We start from the raw sequence: 16,489 nt of genomic DNA, 5'->3' as shown, positions 1-16,489 counted from the left end.
AGCACTCACTTAATAATTTCTCTCACACTCTTTTTAGACACACTTATATAACACTTACTTAGACTCACACTTTTGGGACACTCACTTTGCTACTAACTTGGACACACATTACATTTGTATTTATAGGCTACAAACGAAACATCTAAATCTTTCTAGAATATTCTAACTTTATAATTTATTTAACTACTTTCTACATTTTTCTAAATGATTCTAGAACTCTCTATATATTGTCTAATTAGTTTCAAGTTTCTTCAAGAACTTTCTAGAATGTTCTATGTTATTCTTAGTATATTATAGAACATTCTAGAACTCTAGAACATTCTTGATACATGTTATCCCAGTTTCCTGCCAAGGGCTCGGTGTAACGTCCCTAAGGTAGGGTACGTCTGCCACATACTCGTAATTCTAGGGTTTACGAGTATGTAAGGCACTTGACCAAAAGAATTAAATAAAATGATACGAAGAAATACAGAAAAATTAAAAACTTTTATATAAACTTATTAGTAGAAATTATTACACGTATGAATACTTTAAATTTAAGGCAGCCATATGAAAACTCTAAACCATTATTGCATTGCTACTGAGTCCGTGCTCCACAAGTTGCTCAACAGCTAAAGCCACACCTGGAAAAATGTTGGAAAATAACATAATGAGCTAACGCTCAGTAAGCAAATCTCATGCATACACATACACATGAATGTCGTGAGTTTGTAGTGCACATATACTAATATGCTGACTTATATACTTATGAATTTCATTTATTGCTCATGCACTTTCAAACTTTACTTTTATGCTCTTTCTTTTAGTTTCACATTTTTATGGGCCCAATATCACTTGTGCACACTGTTTGATTCAGCCAATGCCTGCAGGGCTTGTTACACATATCATATAGAATCCCATGGGTTCTCCTCCGGCTAGCCATCATCTCAGCTAGGCTCATCATAACACTCATTTCATCGTTGCCATAGCTGCCATACTTATTACACATATGGAGGAGAAAGACGGAAACATGGCAAACATATCTGAATGGTCAACTCTGACCTAGCCCACACTAGTGGGCAGCCACTATAAGTCTTATAGACTTCCGTCTTCTTTACTGAACTTACTTGATTGCTTCATCAAAACAGTGGCACCCGTTTTAAACATCTTATTATCACTTTGCTTAAGCCTTGTGTCATTAAAATGTTTAACTTTACATAATACTTTTCAAGACATTTCATAACTTTTCTTATATTCATATGCATGGTCTTATATCACATAATAATGTATCACATAACTGTACATGCCATGCATACATGCTGATGCTGAAATGCCAATGTTCGTGTTCATGACTCATGTTGATGGTATTCAATCAAGGCATTGTATCACATCTCATATAACTCAAAACATCTTTAGTCATAATACATGAAGCTTTGGGTTGGTGGCGTTGTTATACCTTAACGTAGAGCTATGGCTCAGGTCTAAGGTTTCCAGCCTAAAAACTTAAACGCTTCATATATCATAACATATAACAAATCATGAACATAGAGTAATCCACATATCCATCAACATAAGAACACATACTTGCACATAATTCATATCATTCTTAACCAAATAAGACATCTTTCACATATCACAGAATTCATCAATTACATATCACACAACACCCTTATGGTGTTCATATAACCATTCTTCACATACTTATCATATGCATCATCATCATACCATACTTAACTCATCAGATGTACACAATCAATGTAGTCATGCATCTTACACTTAAGCACAAAAGGTGAGATTTACTTACCTTAGGTCCTTAGCTTATTTTAAAATTCCTCACCAAGAGTCAATCAATCAAATCCATACAAATCCTATTCAAGGCACATCATTTATTAAATTCTATCAAAATCATAAATATACACTATTGATAGTGTATATTAATAATACCAGAAACTATATAAATGATAATAATAAATTATTATCAACGTAATGCAAATAACTCTTCATATAAAACCATGCTTTAAACCTTGCTCATAAGATAATGTACCCTTATGATAATAATAATAATAATCCCAACAAAAATAATAATTATCGTCTATAATTAAACTTATTTCGATATTAATAACAAAATACTTCAATAGCAATACGTATATGGATGTATATATTCAAATAGTCATTTTATAAAAGAAATCATATTTTTAACATAAAGTTGTAATAATCAATATAATGATAATAATATAAATATAAATATTTATATTATTATTAATTAGTCATAATATCAATTCCAGTGATATAATAAATATACTTTCTCCAAACTTCATTGGTCTTACAAATATCAATAACTGTAAGAAACTAATATTTGATATTATTTTAGTATTCAAATATTAATATACAATAATAATAGTTAGATAATAGGTTTACTATAAATCATACTTTTCATATATATATATATATATATGAATCTGTATTCTTGATTTACTTAACAAAATAATAACAATAATAATTAAAATTACTTAATCATAATAATTTCCATATTAATATAAAATCAATTAAATATGTATTTTTATACTTTATTTAATATCTAATATTTTCTAGAAAATTAGACAGCACAACGGCTATAAAGTGGACAATTCCAAAATCAAAACCTGTATCAAAATATATATAATCCCAGACAGCCAGTAAATTACAGAAAATATTCCATATATCAATAATATATAATTATATACTATAAATACACATAATAACAATTACTCTAATCAATCACAATTAAATCACAATATATAGGTTAAAGAAATTATACCAAAATGATCGGGTTCCACAATAAGTCAAACGATGATTTTCTGAGACTCAAAACGTACTTCGGAACCTCGAACACTAAGTTTCGATCGTCGGTCTACGGTGGATCGCGGTGGCTCGTGGTGGGCCCACCACCCAACTATGGTAGATGTAGGAACAAGTTATTGGGTTTTGAAGCCCACAACACGAGGAGCACGATGGTGGTGACGGATCGGCAAACGGATGCCCGAGGTGGCCGAATCGCAACTTTGAAGTCGCGGGGTGGCCGAACTTAAATCGAGTGGTTGAGGCGTTTAATCGGCGAGTGAGCTCTAGATTCCCGCGTGGGTCGATAGTTCGGAGGCCTCTGAATCCAACGGTCCGGCGCGTGGCTAAAAATGGTGGCCGGAAAGTACTCCTGCGTCGTCGGCAACAGTAATACGCAGAGGAGAGAGAGAGAGAGAGAGAGAGAGAGAGAGAGGTTTTCTGAAGAGAGAGAGAGAGACTCGGGTAAAAAAAGAAAGGCTGAAGCCTTTTCTTTTCTTTTCTTTTTTTTTTTTTTTTTTAAATTATTTTTAAAATTACACTTGGACCCAAAATATTAAAATTCTTTTCAAATAAGCCCTTTAGCAAAACTTTCTTAATTTTATAAAAATCCTCAATTAAAATTATATGACATTTGGGTCCAATACTTGACTACTCAAGTTTCTCTCTCTTTAATCTCATTAAAAACATAAAATCATATTTTAAACACTATTTTTCCATTACTATTTCTTAAATTTGTAAACTTGTACATTTTATGTATTAAAACTCTGATTTATTATAAATAAATGTATTATGAAAATGTTGGATATTACACTCGGGACTGCATTCCAGGCCCACTAACTGCCCAATTGAGGTTGGGCCCGATTGGCAAGGAGCAGGATGGATATCGACAGCCCAATTCTGGGCGAGGCCCGGAAGGCATCCGGGAAGTATTGTCCGGGACGGTCTTCTGGGAGACAGTTCAACTGGCTGGGAGTAACAGTCAGGATCGGTGCGAACGGTCCCGAAGCCTGGTAAATGATCCGGGCTCCTGGTGGATGATCCGGGCTTATGGTAAACGGAGAGGGACAGAGGTAAACGGGCCCGGATCGAGTCCCCAAGGTCGGTAGGATAAAGCATCCATGACCCTGGCTCCACTCTATGAAGCGTAGGAGTTGTCCCCACGTTTCACCTACGGAAAATGCCACCTCGGGATTGTACGCCGCTGGTTCAAACCTGTGCCACCACTGCTCTGACCGATCTTGTCCTCTGAATCTGTCTCGTAATTCGAGATGCCCAGACCAAAAGTTCCAATTTGTCGAATGATAGTTACGGTTTGGGCTGGCCCAATGGGCTCAAGTTAGCATTTTTCTTTGATGTTTTAATTCTTCTATATTGAGCTTCTGATAGGGAAGCCAACAGTATTTATACATTTATTGGGCCCGGGTCAGCTCGGCCCACGCCTAGTGCTCCTGTGAACCTATAAATATATGTAACAGAGCACTGGAGAAAGGACTTTGGGCAAGGTGCATACTGTTACTCTGTTAAAACTGAGAGAAAACTCTATTGCTGTAAACTCTCTAAGCTCCAATACAACTGTCTCGTGGACTAAGGCTCGTTAACGCCCCAATCATATAAAAATCTTGTTTATAACATCTAAACCCTTTCTCTTAATATCTCTTATTTTTTATTATTATAGCTTTCGAAAATCTCGGTAAATAATACAGTAATAACTTTTAACATTTAATAGTTAAAGAAAAATTAACCAAAGTCTATCAAGCATAGTACCACAGATATCAATATTTTTTTCCCTTGACAAATTAGTCTTGGAAATTAATGAGTGGGTAGGTTGTGAATGGTTTTGTTTTTGCAAGTTCATAAAGTTTGCTAAAATCTTTTGAGCTGTTGTTCATAAAAAAGTAAACAAGCCATATCTTGTTTTTTAAGAATTAGACTTTGGTAGCCAAATTCCCATTAGCTGTATTTTTGTACATATGCTGTACCAACCAACTAAAAAAAATATAATACTTGTAGTATTGTTGCTTCTTGGCATATTTCAGATTCAGCTTCTGAATTTTTTACCAATTTTTATTTATTTATCTATTTAAATTTATTGGTATTTGGATGATTACGAAGATGGTTGGCTTGGCTTGGCTTGCATATTAAAATAATAAATTAAACTCAAGTAAGGATGAGCCGGGATGGGGAAGATGGAAACTCTATTAATCTATATTTTGCAAAACAAATTTTATAGGGTATATACTCATTTGGTACTTTATATTTTTGCAAAGTATCATTTTGGTACCCTCTGTTTTTAATAATGCTTATATAGTACCCTATATTTTAAAATCGCACATATTTGGTACCCTAAACTCAGATTTAATATATAAAATTTTGTCAATATGATCAAACTGTCATCAGTTATATGTAATTATGTAATTAAATTTAAATTTGTAATTTACATAATTAACAACAATTTGATTAAATTGACAAAATTTTATCTATCAAATCTGAGTTTAGGGTACCAAATATGTACGATTTTAAAATACAGGGTACCATATGAGCATTATTGAAAACAGAGGGTACCAAAATGATACTTTCCAAAAACATAAGGTATCAAATGAGTATATTCCCAATTTTATACATCAACACAGATAAGAAAATAGATTAGATTTATTTCAATTATTGCATATATTTGACATATGATATGTAAATATAAAGTAAAAGTAATAGTAGTTTATATAAAAGAAATAACATAAATTTATTTTAAAGTAAAAAATAAAACAAAAATTAATACTAAAACAATCAATGTGAAAATTATATTATATTGAAAAAAACATGTCAGTCTAAAAATTTAAGTACAAGACTTAGAACAAACATCACAATCCAACACAAGAAATCAAAATAATCAATAATAATAATAATAATCAAAGAGATGAAAATTTACACAAAACAAATCAATGAGACCAACTTGTGAAACACTAAGATCCACATCTAAGCCATTGAATTCCAAATCTTAAATCTACAACAATACCAAATCATCCAAAATATTCATGGGAAAAAAATCTATCAGGACGGTTTGTTTTGAGTAGTTGAGACTTAAAATAAAAATAATATTAAATTTTTGTACAAAAATATTTACTTTATTTTTATAGTATATTTGAAATTCACATAAATTATTAACTTTACATTTTAAAATTTAAACTAAAAGGTATTTAAATTTTCATTCTCACATTTACTTTTTCCCATAACAATAACAAACACCGTCAAAATATTTTACAAATTATTCAATCCATTTTTACTAACACCAAAACAATGGATGATATAAACTAGGGGTGAGCATCTAAACCGACAAACCGCGGTGACCAACCGCACCGCACCATACTACACCGCAAACCGCGGTGTTAAAAGTGTAATGGTTCGATATGGTTTGTATTTGAGCTAAACCGTGCGGTGCGGTGCGTGGTTTGGAGGTGTGAAATTTTGGTTTGCACCGCACCGCACCGCATACTTATAAATATATTAAAAATAAATAAATTTTACATATATACCATTTTTTATAGTTACCCAATATGGGAGACTTGTATATTTTTTTTGTGTTTCACTGAACTTAATTGATAACTTGTGATGTTGTTTAGAACTTACTAAGGATTTGTTATGAACTAAGAATTTAGTATTTTTTTAAAAATTTAAATTTTGTTAGGACATTTTTTAACACAAATCGTGGAAAACCGCCCAAACCACACCGTAAAAAATGGTTTGGTTTGGTTGGTTTGGTGCAACCAAATCACACCGCATGGTGTGTTCTAATTACTAAACCGTACTTGTGGCGTGGTGTATTAAAAAATGTTCAAACTGCCCAAACCACACCGTGCTCACCCCTAATATAAACCCGAATTTCTCAAGTCGATGACCACCGCCTCCGAAGCCACACACAAATCCATGCTCGTGGCCACACCACACACAATCGCCAAAGCTACCCTTGTCTGACCGAGCCCAACCCAAGAGCCTAATTGTGTCCACCTTGCCCAAGTTAGAACTAAATGCAATCCACATCATATGCATTTTTGACCTTATCTTTAATATATTTGTTTCCAACGCGAGACTATTAATAATATTACTTACAAAAAAAAATAAAAATAAATCATTTATCTCAAAAGTATGAGATAATTAATCTCGTACTCAAAATTGGTATATCCTACTTTTACTCAAATATTATACATAATGACGTGTCGCTGTTTTTTAAAACAGTGAGTCCCAATTTTAATAAATGTGATTGACTAGACCAAATTGTCACATCACTGTATGTAATGTTTTGGTATATATTTTAAGTGCACATATCATTACTTTTTCAATAATAATGGATCGTACTGTAACTACATTCTATTTCAATAGAACATTGTTACATGGCAACATACTGTAGAACATCACCTTACATTAATCGGTGGAATTATGTGAGACCCTATATTAAATGACACATATAACGTGCCCTTTAGCAAAACAATACTCATTTCAATACTAGTAGACCCTACATATATATTTTAATTCTTTGTTAAATTAAATTAAATGAATAGTAATCTAAAATATTAATATTCAAATAATTTTATACTTAAAAACTAATATAATATATCATACTTAAATTAGTATTGTTGTCTGTGTTTTCTTTATACGACAGCGTGGTCTCGATGGATGATGTCGTTTAGTCATCTTCGGGACTTGAAGGCCCGATACACTGGAGAGTAGGTTTATTATGACCGAAGAACATACTCGAGGGTTCGTTTACATAATCTTTTCCCGAGTATCACTAACAATAAGTAATCTTACAAGTAGCTACCTTGGTCGAGTAAAGCTCTTCAGAATGTGATGAGTCCATCAAGCACCAAGGACTTCCCTCCACTGAAGGGAAACTCTCCTGCCAGGTGTTTGTTAGAGAGGCATTTGAGACCACAGACACGTACTTGACACTTTTGGTGGCCACAAAGATCGTAGTGTCGGTTCCGTACAGATGACAAGGTGGATGTCCCACGATGTCGCCTAAGCGTGAGAATACATGCAGCTACCCCTTTAACAATATTAGAAATCACATTTTTCCATAAGGCCGTGGGCTTGATAACCAACTAGTGGGCATGTAGAATGATAAATGGGGCCCAAAAGCCTATCTTATGGGAAAAGAACCTTGATTTATGTGTAATCTGGTCTCATTAAGGGAATTTCATTGTAATCAATTATCATTAATGAGTTTAATCCTCTCAACTGCCTATAAATAGAGCTAGAGTATCCCTTGTAAAATGATATTAATTTTTAGTACATGCAAAATCGAAACCTAAATCTATAGAGAACTTGAGTTTTGCAAGTTTTTATTTCTCAATACAATTGACTTGTGAACTATGACTAATTAATAACTTAAATTACATAAATATCTTGTGTTTGATTTTTTTTAAGCTTTATTGGTTTATTTGTAATTGACAAAAAAATCATCAAGTATTAAATTTATCTCAATCCTATAATGAAGAGTTACTATCTCAATACATGAGTAGTTTCAACGAAAAAAAATATTGAATACTTAACTAATAAAAAAATATTGGGTAATTTTGGTGCCAATTTTGCTTATAAAAACTTGAAGATCAAATTCCAACTTTAATTAAAAAAATTGATTCAAAAAGAAAAGAAAAATGAATAGAATGTGTGTAAAGTTGACAAAGTTTGCACCCAATATAAAATACTTTTTAGAAAAATTAATAATAAATAAGCTCATTCCACGGAAGAAATGTACCACCACATAATTAATATTGAAATTTTACGAATTCAAAGTGGGTATTTCTGTCAATAAAAAATAAAGCGTGTTATGTTGACTGGGGCAAAGAAGTAATTTCATTAAATTAATATTAAATAAGTATGGGACCACTTTCCTTTCTCTTCCCCACCACAGCCAAGTATTTTGTTTTTGTTTTTAATTTGATTTTTAAATTAAAATAATTGAGAAGATAAAATCATTACCAACAATATTTTAAAATTATTGTATATTTTTTTGTAGCAATATTTTAAAATTTAAATAGTTTCAGTATTTTCCCTTAAAAAATTTAATTAATATTTTAATTTAATACTATTTCTTTGGTTTCTTCTTCTGCGGAATCCCTCTCTCTCACCCTTTCTCATGGCTTCAATAGCAATCCAAATCTTTCTCCTTTCTCTCTCTAAAAACTTTCTCTAGAATTTCCTCTCTCTTCAGAAAAAATTTCTCTGAGAAAATTTCGTATACTTGTTTACATTGCTCTCTATTTTCTCCTTCTGGATGTGGATTTAATCAATTTAGAATCATTGGTGAGTTCAGCTTCAATTTAAAATCTTTAAAGATTTTGAATATAATCTTTAATTGCTCTAAGATTCTAGGTTACATTGTTGCTTTCTTTTAGCTGTAATCTATAATGCATTTCAAATTAATATATCTGTCTGTTTGGTTTGCCTGAAAAGAAAAAGGAAAAAAAGAGAAAAAAAAAGATATTTTTTTTTGGATTTTTTTTTCTTCTTTCTCATATTGGTGCTTTATCAGCCATGTATGTAGTTGAAATGGGCGTGTTTTGAGTGAAGATATTTGTTGAGTATTAAGCAATAAGAAATGGAAAATGGTTTTTTTTTTTTAGAAAAGATTTTTCTGTTTTCTTTTCGGATTTTCAGTTAAAAGTCTTCCTTTTTTTTTTCTTAGCTTTAACTATGTCGGGTCGAATTCTCTCTTCTGATTTAGTTTATTTCTTAAAAGTTTATGATTTTAATTAATGAACTAGGTGTTAAGCGATTATTTAGGCCATCTCTGTAGTTTTTTTTTTCTTATTCATTCTTCCAATTTTGCCAAATAAAACATGTATTGGTAATAAATTTCTTGGTTCTATGTGTGTGTATACCTATGATATTATAGGATGGAGAAAAACTTGCCTTACTAGTTTATTGAGAAGACTTATAAGAGAAAATGGAAAAGAGTTCTATAGTATTTGCCTCAGGCTTTCGTGGTTTTTTTTTTTGCCATATCTGATTTTTTTTTTTTTTTTATTACCTACTGCAGCTCAAGCCTCCCAATTATTTTTATGAGGGTTTTATGCAAGTATATGTGAAGAAAATGAAACCAAAATTCATGCCCATGAAGTTTCATGCTTGATCACTGGAATTTAAGTGGAGGGCTACAAAATGCTGATAAATCTCTCCCTGATATTCAATTGCTCCTACAACGAAAAGTCCAATTTTAACGACATCAAATGCTGTGTGCTAGATTGTAGCGCTAAGCCTTGTCTACAAGCTAATGGTCAATACTGTGTTGACAGCTTAGACACCTCTAACTGGAGATTGTTTAAATTCAACTGAAAGATTGTTGGTTATAATAATTTGCAATTTTAATAATGGAAAGGTAAGTCCCTGTCCAATGCCTAGAATTAGTTTTTTGATTTTAGTTTCTTAAAAACCTTTATATATGTATATGTTTATATTTTCAGATATACAATTTTGGAAGAGCTTGGAGATGGCACTTGTGGCACTGTATATAAGGCCATTGATTCTAGGACACATGAGATTGTAAGCTGCATCATAATTTCCTTGTATTATAAATTTAGATTCATTTTTTCGTTCTCAGTTGGAAGTTTAAATTGATTTTGCCAAGTTCTTTCTTGATCATGAACATTCTTTATAATCCGGTGATTCCAGGTTGCTGTTAAGAAGATGAAGAGAAAGTTCTATTTTTGGGAAGAATACTGGAGATTACGAGAAATAAAGGTATGTTCCATGGAAATTTATATTTTGTTGTTGCACGCTACATGTAATCCTCAAAGCATTTAAGTCTCATAAATTGATACTTTCTCTATGATGTGTGCATGTATCATCATGTATGCATCTACTTTATAAATTTGCGGCCTTCTTGTCTTGATTGCTACAAATGAAAGTACCTTCTACAGGTCCTTCGTAGACTGAGTCATCCCAATATCATAAAATTGAACGAGGTTGTCAGGGAAAACGATGAGGTGTTCCTCATTTTTGAGTACATGGTGAGGAAGCATTTCCTCTGAATTATACCTTTGATTCATCTACTAGTTTTTTTTGTTTACATATGTCTGTTTCGTGGTATTTTTTTCACTTCTAATGGTGAGTTTTCCTCCTATGTTTCCATATAATAAGAAAGAAACAACTTTTTTATCCTGAAGCATCTCATTATGATTGTTGACTTTTTACCCCTCCTTGAAGGGAAATATTCAAATAAGATTCCTGTTCTAGTTAGTTCAACAAATTATTAAAAGGTTGAAATTGAATATCTTTTAATCATGGGTTAGTGGTGAATAGAACTATGATTACTTTCTTGCACTAGACACATCCTCACTTATTCTTTACACAACAGCATAATACAATTAAATGGTGGTAATAGAAAATTATATAGCTTCTTTAATCTCTTTCATATAAATCGACAACTCTTCTAGTATGAGCTATGAATAACAGTTAATTGAATTTTATTATTTATTATATTATCTGCTTGATTTCCCAGAGATTGAATCTCTACCAAATGATGAGAGATCGGCAAAGGCCTTTTTCTGAAGATGAGATCCGTAGCTTCATGGCTCAAGTACTTCATGGACTTGATCACATACATAAAAATGGATATTTTCATAGAGATCTGAAACCTGGTAAAATCTACAGTGTAATTGTCAGTTAATCCATCCTTGTGTGTCTGTGACGTTTTCATTGAGTTGATATTAATTGAAGAAGTTACTAACTATATATTCTCTCGTGTTTGTGAAAAGAGAATTTGCTGGTGACAAATGATGTTCTTAAAATTGCTGATTTTGGGCTGGCTAGAGAAGTGTCATCGATGCCCCCTTATACTGAATATGTTTCCACACGATGGTAAGTCATTTTTAACTGATGCTTGTGCAACTGCACATCACTTATTTGTTGTACTTATTTAAACTCAAGATTTCAAATGCTTATCTTATGTATTTTTTTAAGCTTTTCTTTTACATTTAAGGTGTTAGTGTATGTATGCACCTTGGTTTCTACTGGGTCACTGCACAGTGAGCTGATAATTTTTGACTAATTATAATCGGTTGTACTAGGTACCGTGCACCAGAAGTCTTGCTGCAGTCGAAGACATACACTCCTGCAGTTGGTAAGTGTTAAACTTCAGTTGAATTACACTAAGAGCCATGTACTTTGGTGTTGTACATTTGTTGGAGATTAAGAAAGGTATAAATTATGTATGAGCCTAGTATTTCTTGCTTGTGATTAACAAATTAAAATATATCCAGACATGTGGGCAGTCGGTGCAATCCTAGCTGAGCTATTCACTTTTTCTCCCATTTTCCCTGGTGAAAGGTGATATTATCATCCAAAGTTTGTAAAGAACTATTCATGTTCACTTATTAGTAGTCAATGTTCACATATACATACCTACATGATTTCTCATTTGATGTGCTGAGAACATGGCAAAATTTCTACCATGTTTGGTGATTGTGTAGAATTGCTGTCTAGCAGTTTTTGATAATTCTTCATACACCGTCTAATTTCAAATTATTAGTCAGTGTCATCTCATAGAACGAATTTCTACTTGGCAGTGAAATAGATCAATTGTTCAAGATATGCTGTGTTCTTGGTACACCAGACATTGCTTCTTTTCCTGAAGGGACAAATACATCTCGATTATTTGGAATTATGAACTATGAGAAGGTAAACTATCATAATATTATTTAGGTTTTGGATTCGTTATGTGCTCCTAACTTTATTTTTTTATTTTTTGTTTGATTAGATATCACCAGCAAACCTTTCTGATGTCATTCCAAATGCAAGCCCGGAAGCCATTGATTTAATATTGGTGGGTTGTCATTATGCAATGCCTTTCTGTTACTACTTGTACCAACATTTTTATATGTACCTTTTGTAACTTTGTAATATTTCTTGCTTTTCTTTGGATGATGGTCTGCAGCAACTATGCTCATGGGACCCATCAAGGAGGCCAGCTGCAGATGAGTCATTACAGCATCCGTTTTTCAAGGTATTATGCGTTTCCTACCCTTGTTACTCCTTATTTATAAAATTAGAATAACTTACATTTGTTTGCTTGATAGGTGACTTGGGTTCCTCGTTTACTACGTGATCCACTTGAGCTAAAGCTGAGTAACATGGGTAAGGGCTTTTTGACACTTGATTCTAGCCCAATATTGAAATTCATCTTATTCATCTGGATGTATCATATTGTTCTCCCCCCTTTGACCGACAGGGGCACAGCCAAATCTTGAGCTGAAATTATCGGACTTTGGTTCTGAACCCGAGGACTGCTTTCTTGGCTTGACGTTGGCTGTGAAACCCAGTGTTTCAAACTTGGGTAAATAGAGTTTTTTCTTTGGTGTTTTTTTTGGTTTAGTGATATGATCCTTGTACTTATTTTAAAGATGACATCGAAACAAGGTGAAATGAACATAATCCTTTTTTCTTTTTTTCCCTCAGATGTGGTTCATGATGTATCGCAGGGTGACAAGGTTAGGAGGCTTTATTCAATGTTGTTATGACATACATGTATGCATAGTTTTAGATCATAAAATGTAATAGACTTGTTAACTCTGTTATGCAGAATGCACTATTTTGCTCTGATTTGGAAGATCGTGGGGAACAGTCAGGTAATCGCTGGGTTTCTTTCTCTGTACCTTTCTTAAGAATGTCCTCTGCATTCATAAGCTCCAACTACCCTCTGCAATTTTTCACTCTGATGCTGGGAGAATTTGCATTTGTTTGGACTTTATTTAATAATAAACTACAATAGAATTTGAATGGAAATTAAATAGATAGATCTAGAAAGGGTAGGCAGCTTGTGAATAAAATTTCATTTTACATCACGGTTGAACAAGTTCATTAGATTTTCATCATTAGAAACATTTCTTCAATCGCGATTGATTTGTTCTTTTAACTTTATGTTCCAGTTTTTTGGTCACTGATTTCACCCGAGAGAAACGGAATTCGAGCCCCAGTAGAAACATCCTTTTCTCTATCTTTCAGGTAGGTGGTAGTTTATCTTCGATTCAGCAGTAGTTTTTCTTCCTACTCATCCATGTGATTGAAATAGAAGTGTTTTATAATTTTTCTCATCCATTTAACAGTTCAGTTCAACACTCCACAATCATGGGCTCGCAGTCCGGTGGGTTCTCCATTCCAGCTTTGCAGCCTAACATCTTGGACGGCCCCTTTTTGGGCATGTCCTCTACCTTCCCTCGAAGGTCATTGCCTTTGAGTGATTGATTGACTTAATCTTCTAATGTCCATCTGATAACCGGGGCTGTTTTTTTGTTTTGTTTTGTTTTTTCTCCTCTGTACAGCCTTAGGCTTTAGCTCAGTTATCTCATGTATAAGGAAATTATAAGTTCTAATTTTGTTGGGGGGAAAAGGCATATACCACAACCCTTTTTAAGTTATCTTATTGAAATTCACTTCACCCTTGAATTTCAAGGTACTATTACTATTATGCTTATACAAGCTGTGTTTTTTCTCTAGTGCTCTCTCTCCCCCCTTGGGGATGGTGAAGTGTAATATAGGTTCATTTGTGCTTTTTGTAAGATGTACATTTCAAATGGAACAAGGGCAGCAACCTCATATGGTAAAGTGCAAGTTATATTTTTCTGGTCTCTCATATATGTATTATATATGATAAATATAATAGTGTATACTTTCATAACTCAACTTTGTATACTTATATGGTATTCTTTTAAAAATGGTTTATAGCTTTTTGGAATCTGTGTTTTGTTTCATTATTTGTTTGGATTTTGTATTTTAACAAATTATTTCTTGGATCCTGTTATTTGTAAAATGGTTAAATAGATTCGTAAACCCAAGTTTGATGAAAAAAAAGTTAAATGTAACAGTTCTTAGGTAAAATTATTTTATTTTTGTTTTAAATTATTAGTTTAGTGAATTATTTATAATTTTAGTTTGGAAAATTTTGAATAAAATTGAGTTTAGAGTTCTATTTGAATCATTTATAAAATACAGGGTTCATAAAGTTATTTGTTAAAATATAGTCTAAATAAGTAATTTCTAAATGAATAATGGAACTAATCTATGGTTAGATTATTTAAGGAAAGTTTTCACTATTACTAATTCACATCAAATGTCAAACGATCTATATAGTTAGTTGCTTTTGTGGGCTACATTTTTTGATACTTGGATTGCTTTGAAATTAATTCATTAATGCTATGCTTTTCATTTTTCAAACTACAATAATGGTACCATACCAATTAAGGAAAGAAGAAAAAGAAGAGAAAAGGATTTTTGGTTACTAGAGTGATGTGTCACTATATATTCTCATGTAATTTAAGTCACACCCAATACATAGTACTGAACTTTGTGTTATTACAAATAAATGAAAGTGTTATGTCTATAATTGTACCTATGATTACTCGGTTACTTTTTTTTTGTTTACCTAAATTGCTTTGCTTGTACAATAAAGGGATTATTCCACATTAAGGCCATCTCCAACCACAACATTATATTTGGCGTTGCACCATCACCAAATATGATAAAATTTCATCATCTTATTTTTCCCTATTCCAACCACAACACCAAAAGTTACACAAAAAAATATATTCTTCATTATTATATTATTATTCTTTTACATAATTGAATATTTTTTATTATTATATTATTTTACTAAAACCATCACAATTATTAAATAATATATATATAAGATTATTAAAAAAAAAAAAATTGCCGTAGCTACAGTACCCTAGCATATATGCTGGGGTACTGTAGCAATTCAGCATATATGCAGTGATCTTTGCCGTGGGCTGGAGGAGTAAAAAACAGCAAATATGATCTTTGCTGTGGTATATGGCGTTGGTTGGAGATGACCTAAGTGGGCAAGGTTCAACTATTTTATTTTTACGGCCATTTAATGGAATGAGCAACTCAAAATAATTTATAATCCGAACCAAATATTTTGGGTGTAGATTATTTTCTTTTATGAATATTTAAATATTAGAAGATAAAATGTATCATTTTATTAAACGACATCAAAGCTTGAACAAATTTTCCCTGCAAACAATGAAATATAGCACAGTAACAATGCCATGAATACACAGCAGGCACTACATACAAATTAAAATAATTTTTTTTGACTTGGGCATTGAAAGTTTTTTTTGACATATACCTAAAGAGTTTTTACTCTTTTTTAATCAAGAACTCATTAAATTGGCAAATTAATACAAAGTTATACCTTTCCATAAATAGATCACAACAATTATATAAATGAACATTAAAGTGGAATTTTTGGATTCAACGCGCAGTATTTGGATAGATTTACATTTTATTTATTTAACCGTATAAAGACCATGTAGAGCTCTTTTATAACACTCGTCAATGACTTTATTTGCTAGTTGATGTTAAAATCAAGAATTACTAATAAATATTGTGGTTTTTACTACAAACATTCTTTAAGTTTTTAATTGTTTGTCAATCTAATTTACGATTTTTTTTTTTTTTTTGAAAAATTGACAGTAATTCCTTATTGATTACAAATTCTTAATAATTATTGTACAGAAAAAAATTTGACTTAAAAATTAAAATTAAAAGTTGAATTACTATTATTTTTAAAACTCATAAACAACTTCTCCTCAAATAAGTTGTCCCATAGTTAAAAACTGAATATTTATACCAAAAAAGTTTAAATATTGCATGTTTAAAAAAAATTAAGAGAATTGCC

General features: G+C 32.0%; 1 protein-coding gene and 1 long non-coding RNA gene across 3 annotated transcripts; one reads left to right on the top strand and one right to left on the bottom strand.

Annotated features, from left to right (window-relative positions):
• Positions 1-467: 467 nt before the first annotated feature.
• On the bottom strand, positions 468-3,507 carry LOC133782383 (uncharacterized). The gene is made up of 2 exons (XR_009870479.1): positions 2,777-3,507; positions 468-1,847 (listed from the first exon to the last, which is right to left on the bottom strand). It is a non-coding gene; the product is annotated as an uncharacterized LOC133782383 (long non-coding RNA).
• A 5,374-nt stretch (positions 3,508-8,881) lies between these two features.
• LOC133782350 (serine/threonine-protein kinase MHK) lies at positions 8,882-14,410 on the top strand. Of its 2 annotated transcripts, XM_062221622.1 has the most exons (18): positions 8,883-9,096; positions 9,833-10,171; positions 10,257-10,335; positions 10,465-10,533; positions 10,713-10,802; positions 11,294-11,432; positions 11,550-11,652; positions 11,862-11,914; positions 12,054-12,120; positions 12,360-12,471; positions 12,551-12,616; positions 12,728-12,796; positions 12,870-12,927; positions 13,022-13,126; positions 13,249-13,280; positions 13,373-13,418; positions 13,719-13,794; positions 13,896-14,410. In XM_062221622.1, exons 2-18 carry the CDS (start codon positions 10,164-10,166, stop codon positions 14,032-14,034), a joined length of 1,311 nt encoding a protein of 436 aa, XP_062077606.1. In that variant the 5' UTR covers positions 8,883-9,096; positions 9,833-10,163; the 3' UTR covers positions 14,035-14,410. The 2 variants fall into 2 exon arrangements, with proteins under 2 accessions (XP_062077616.1, XP_062077606.1); XM_062221632.1 differs by lacking the exon at positions 10,713-10,802 and having other exon boundaries at positions 8,882-9,096.
• Positions 14,411-16,489: the final 2,079 nt, after the last annotated feature.

Source organism: Humulus lupulus, chromosome 1, assembly GCF_963169125.1.
Source record: "Humulus lupulus chromosome 1, drHumLupu1.1, whole genome shotgun sequence".
Classification (NCBI taxonomy): Eukaryota; Viridiplantae; Streptophyta; class Magnoliopsida; order Rosales; family Cannabaceae; genus Humulus; species Humulus lupulus.
Note: the sequence above shows the minus strand (reverse complement) of the source record. Positions and strands in the feature narration are given on the sequence as shown.

Coding starts and splice junctions, on each gene's coding strand:
- LOC133782350 (XM_062221622.1), top strand. Junction 11,653..11,861: donor GAATATGTTTCCACACGATG/GTAAGTCATTTT, acceptor CGGTTGTACTAG/GTACCGTGCACCAGAAGTCT. Junction 11,915..12,053: donor GACATACACTCCTGCAGTTG/GTAAGTGTTAAA, acceptor AAATATATCCAG/ACATGTGGGCAGTCGGTGCA.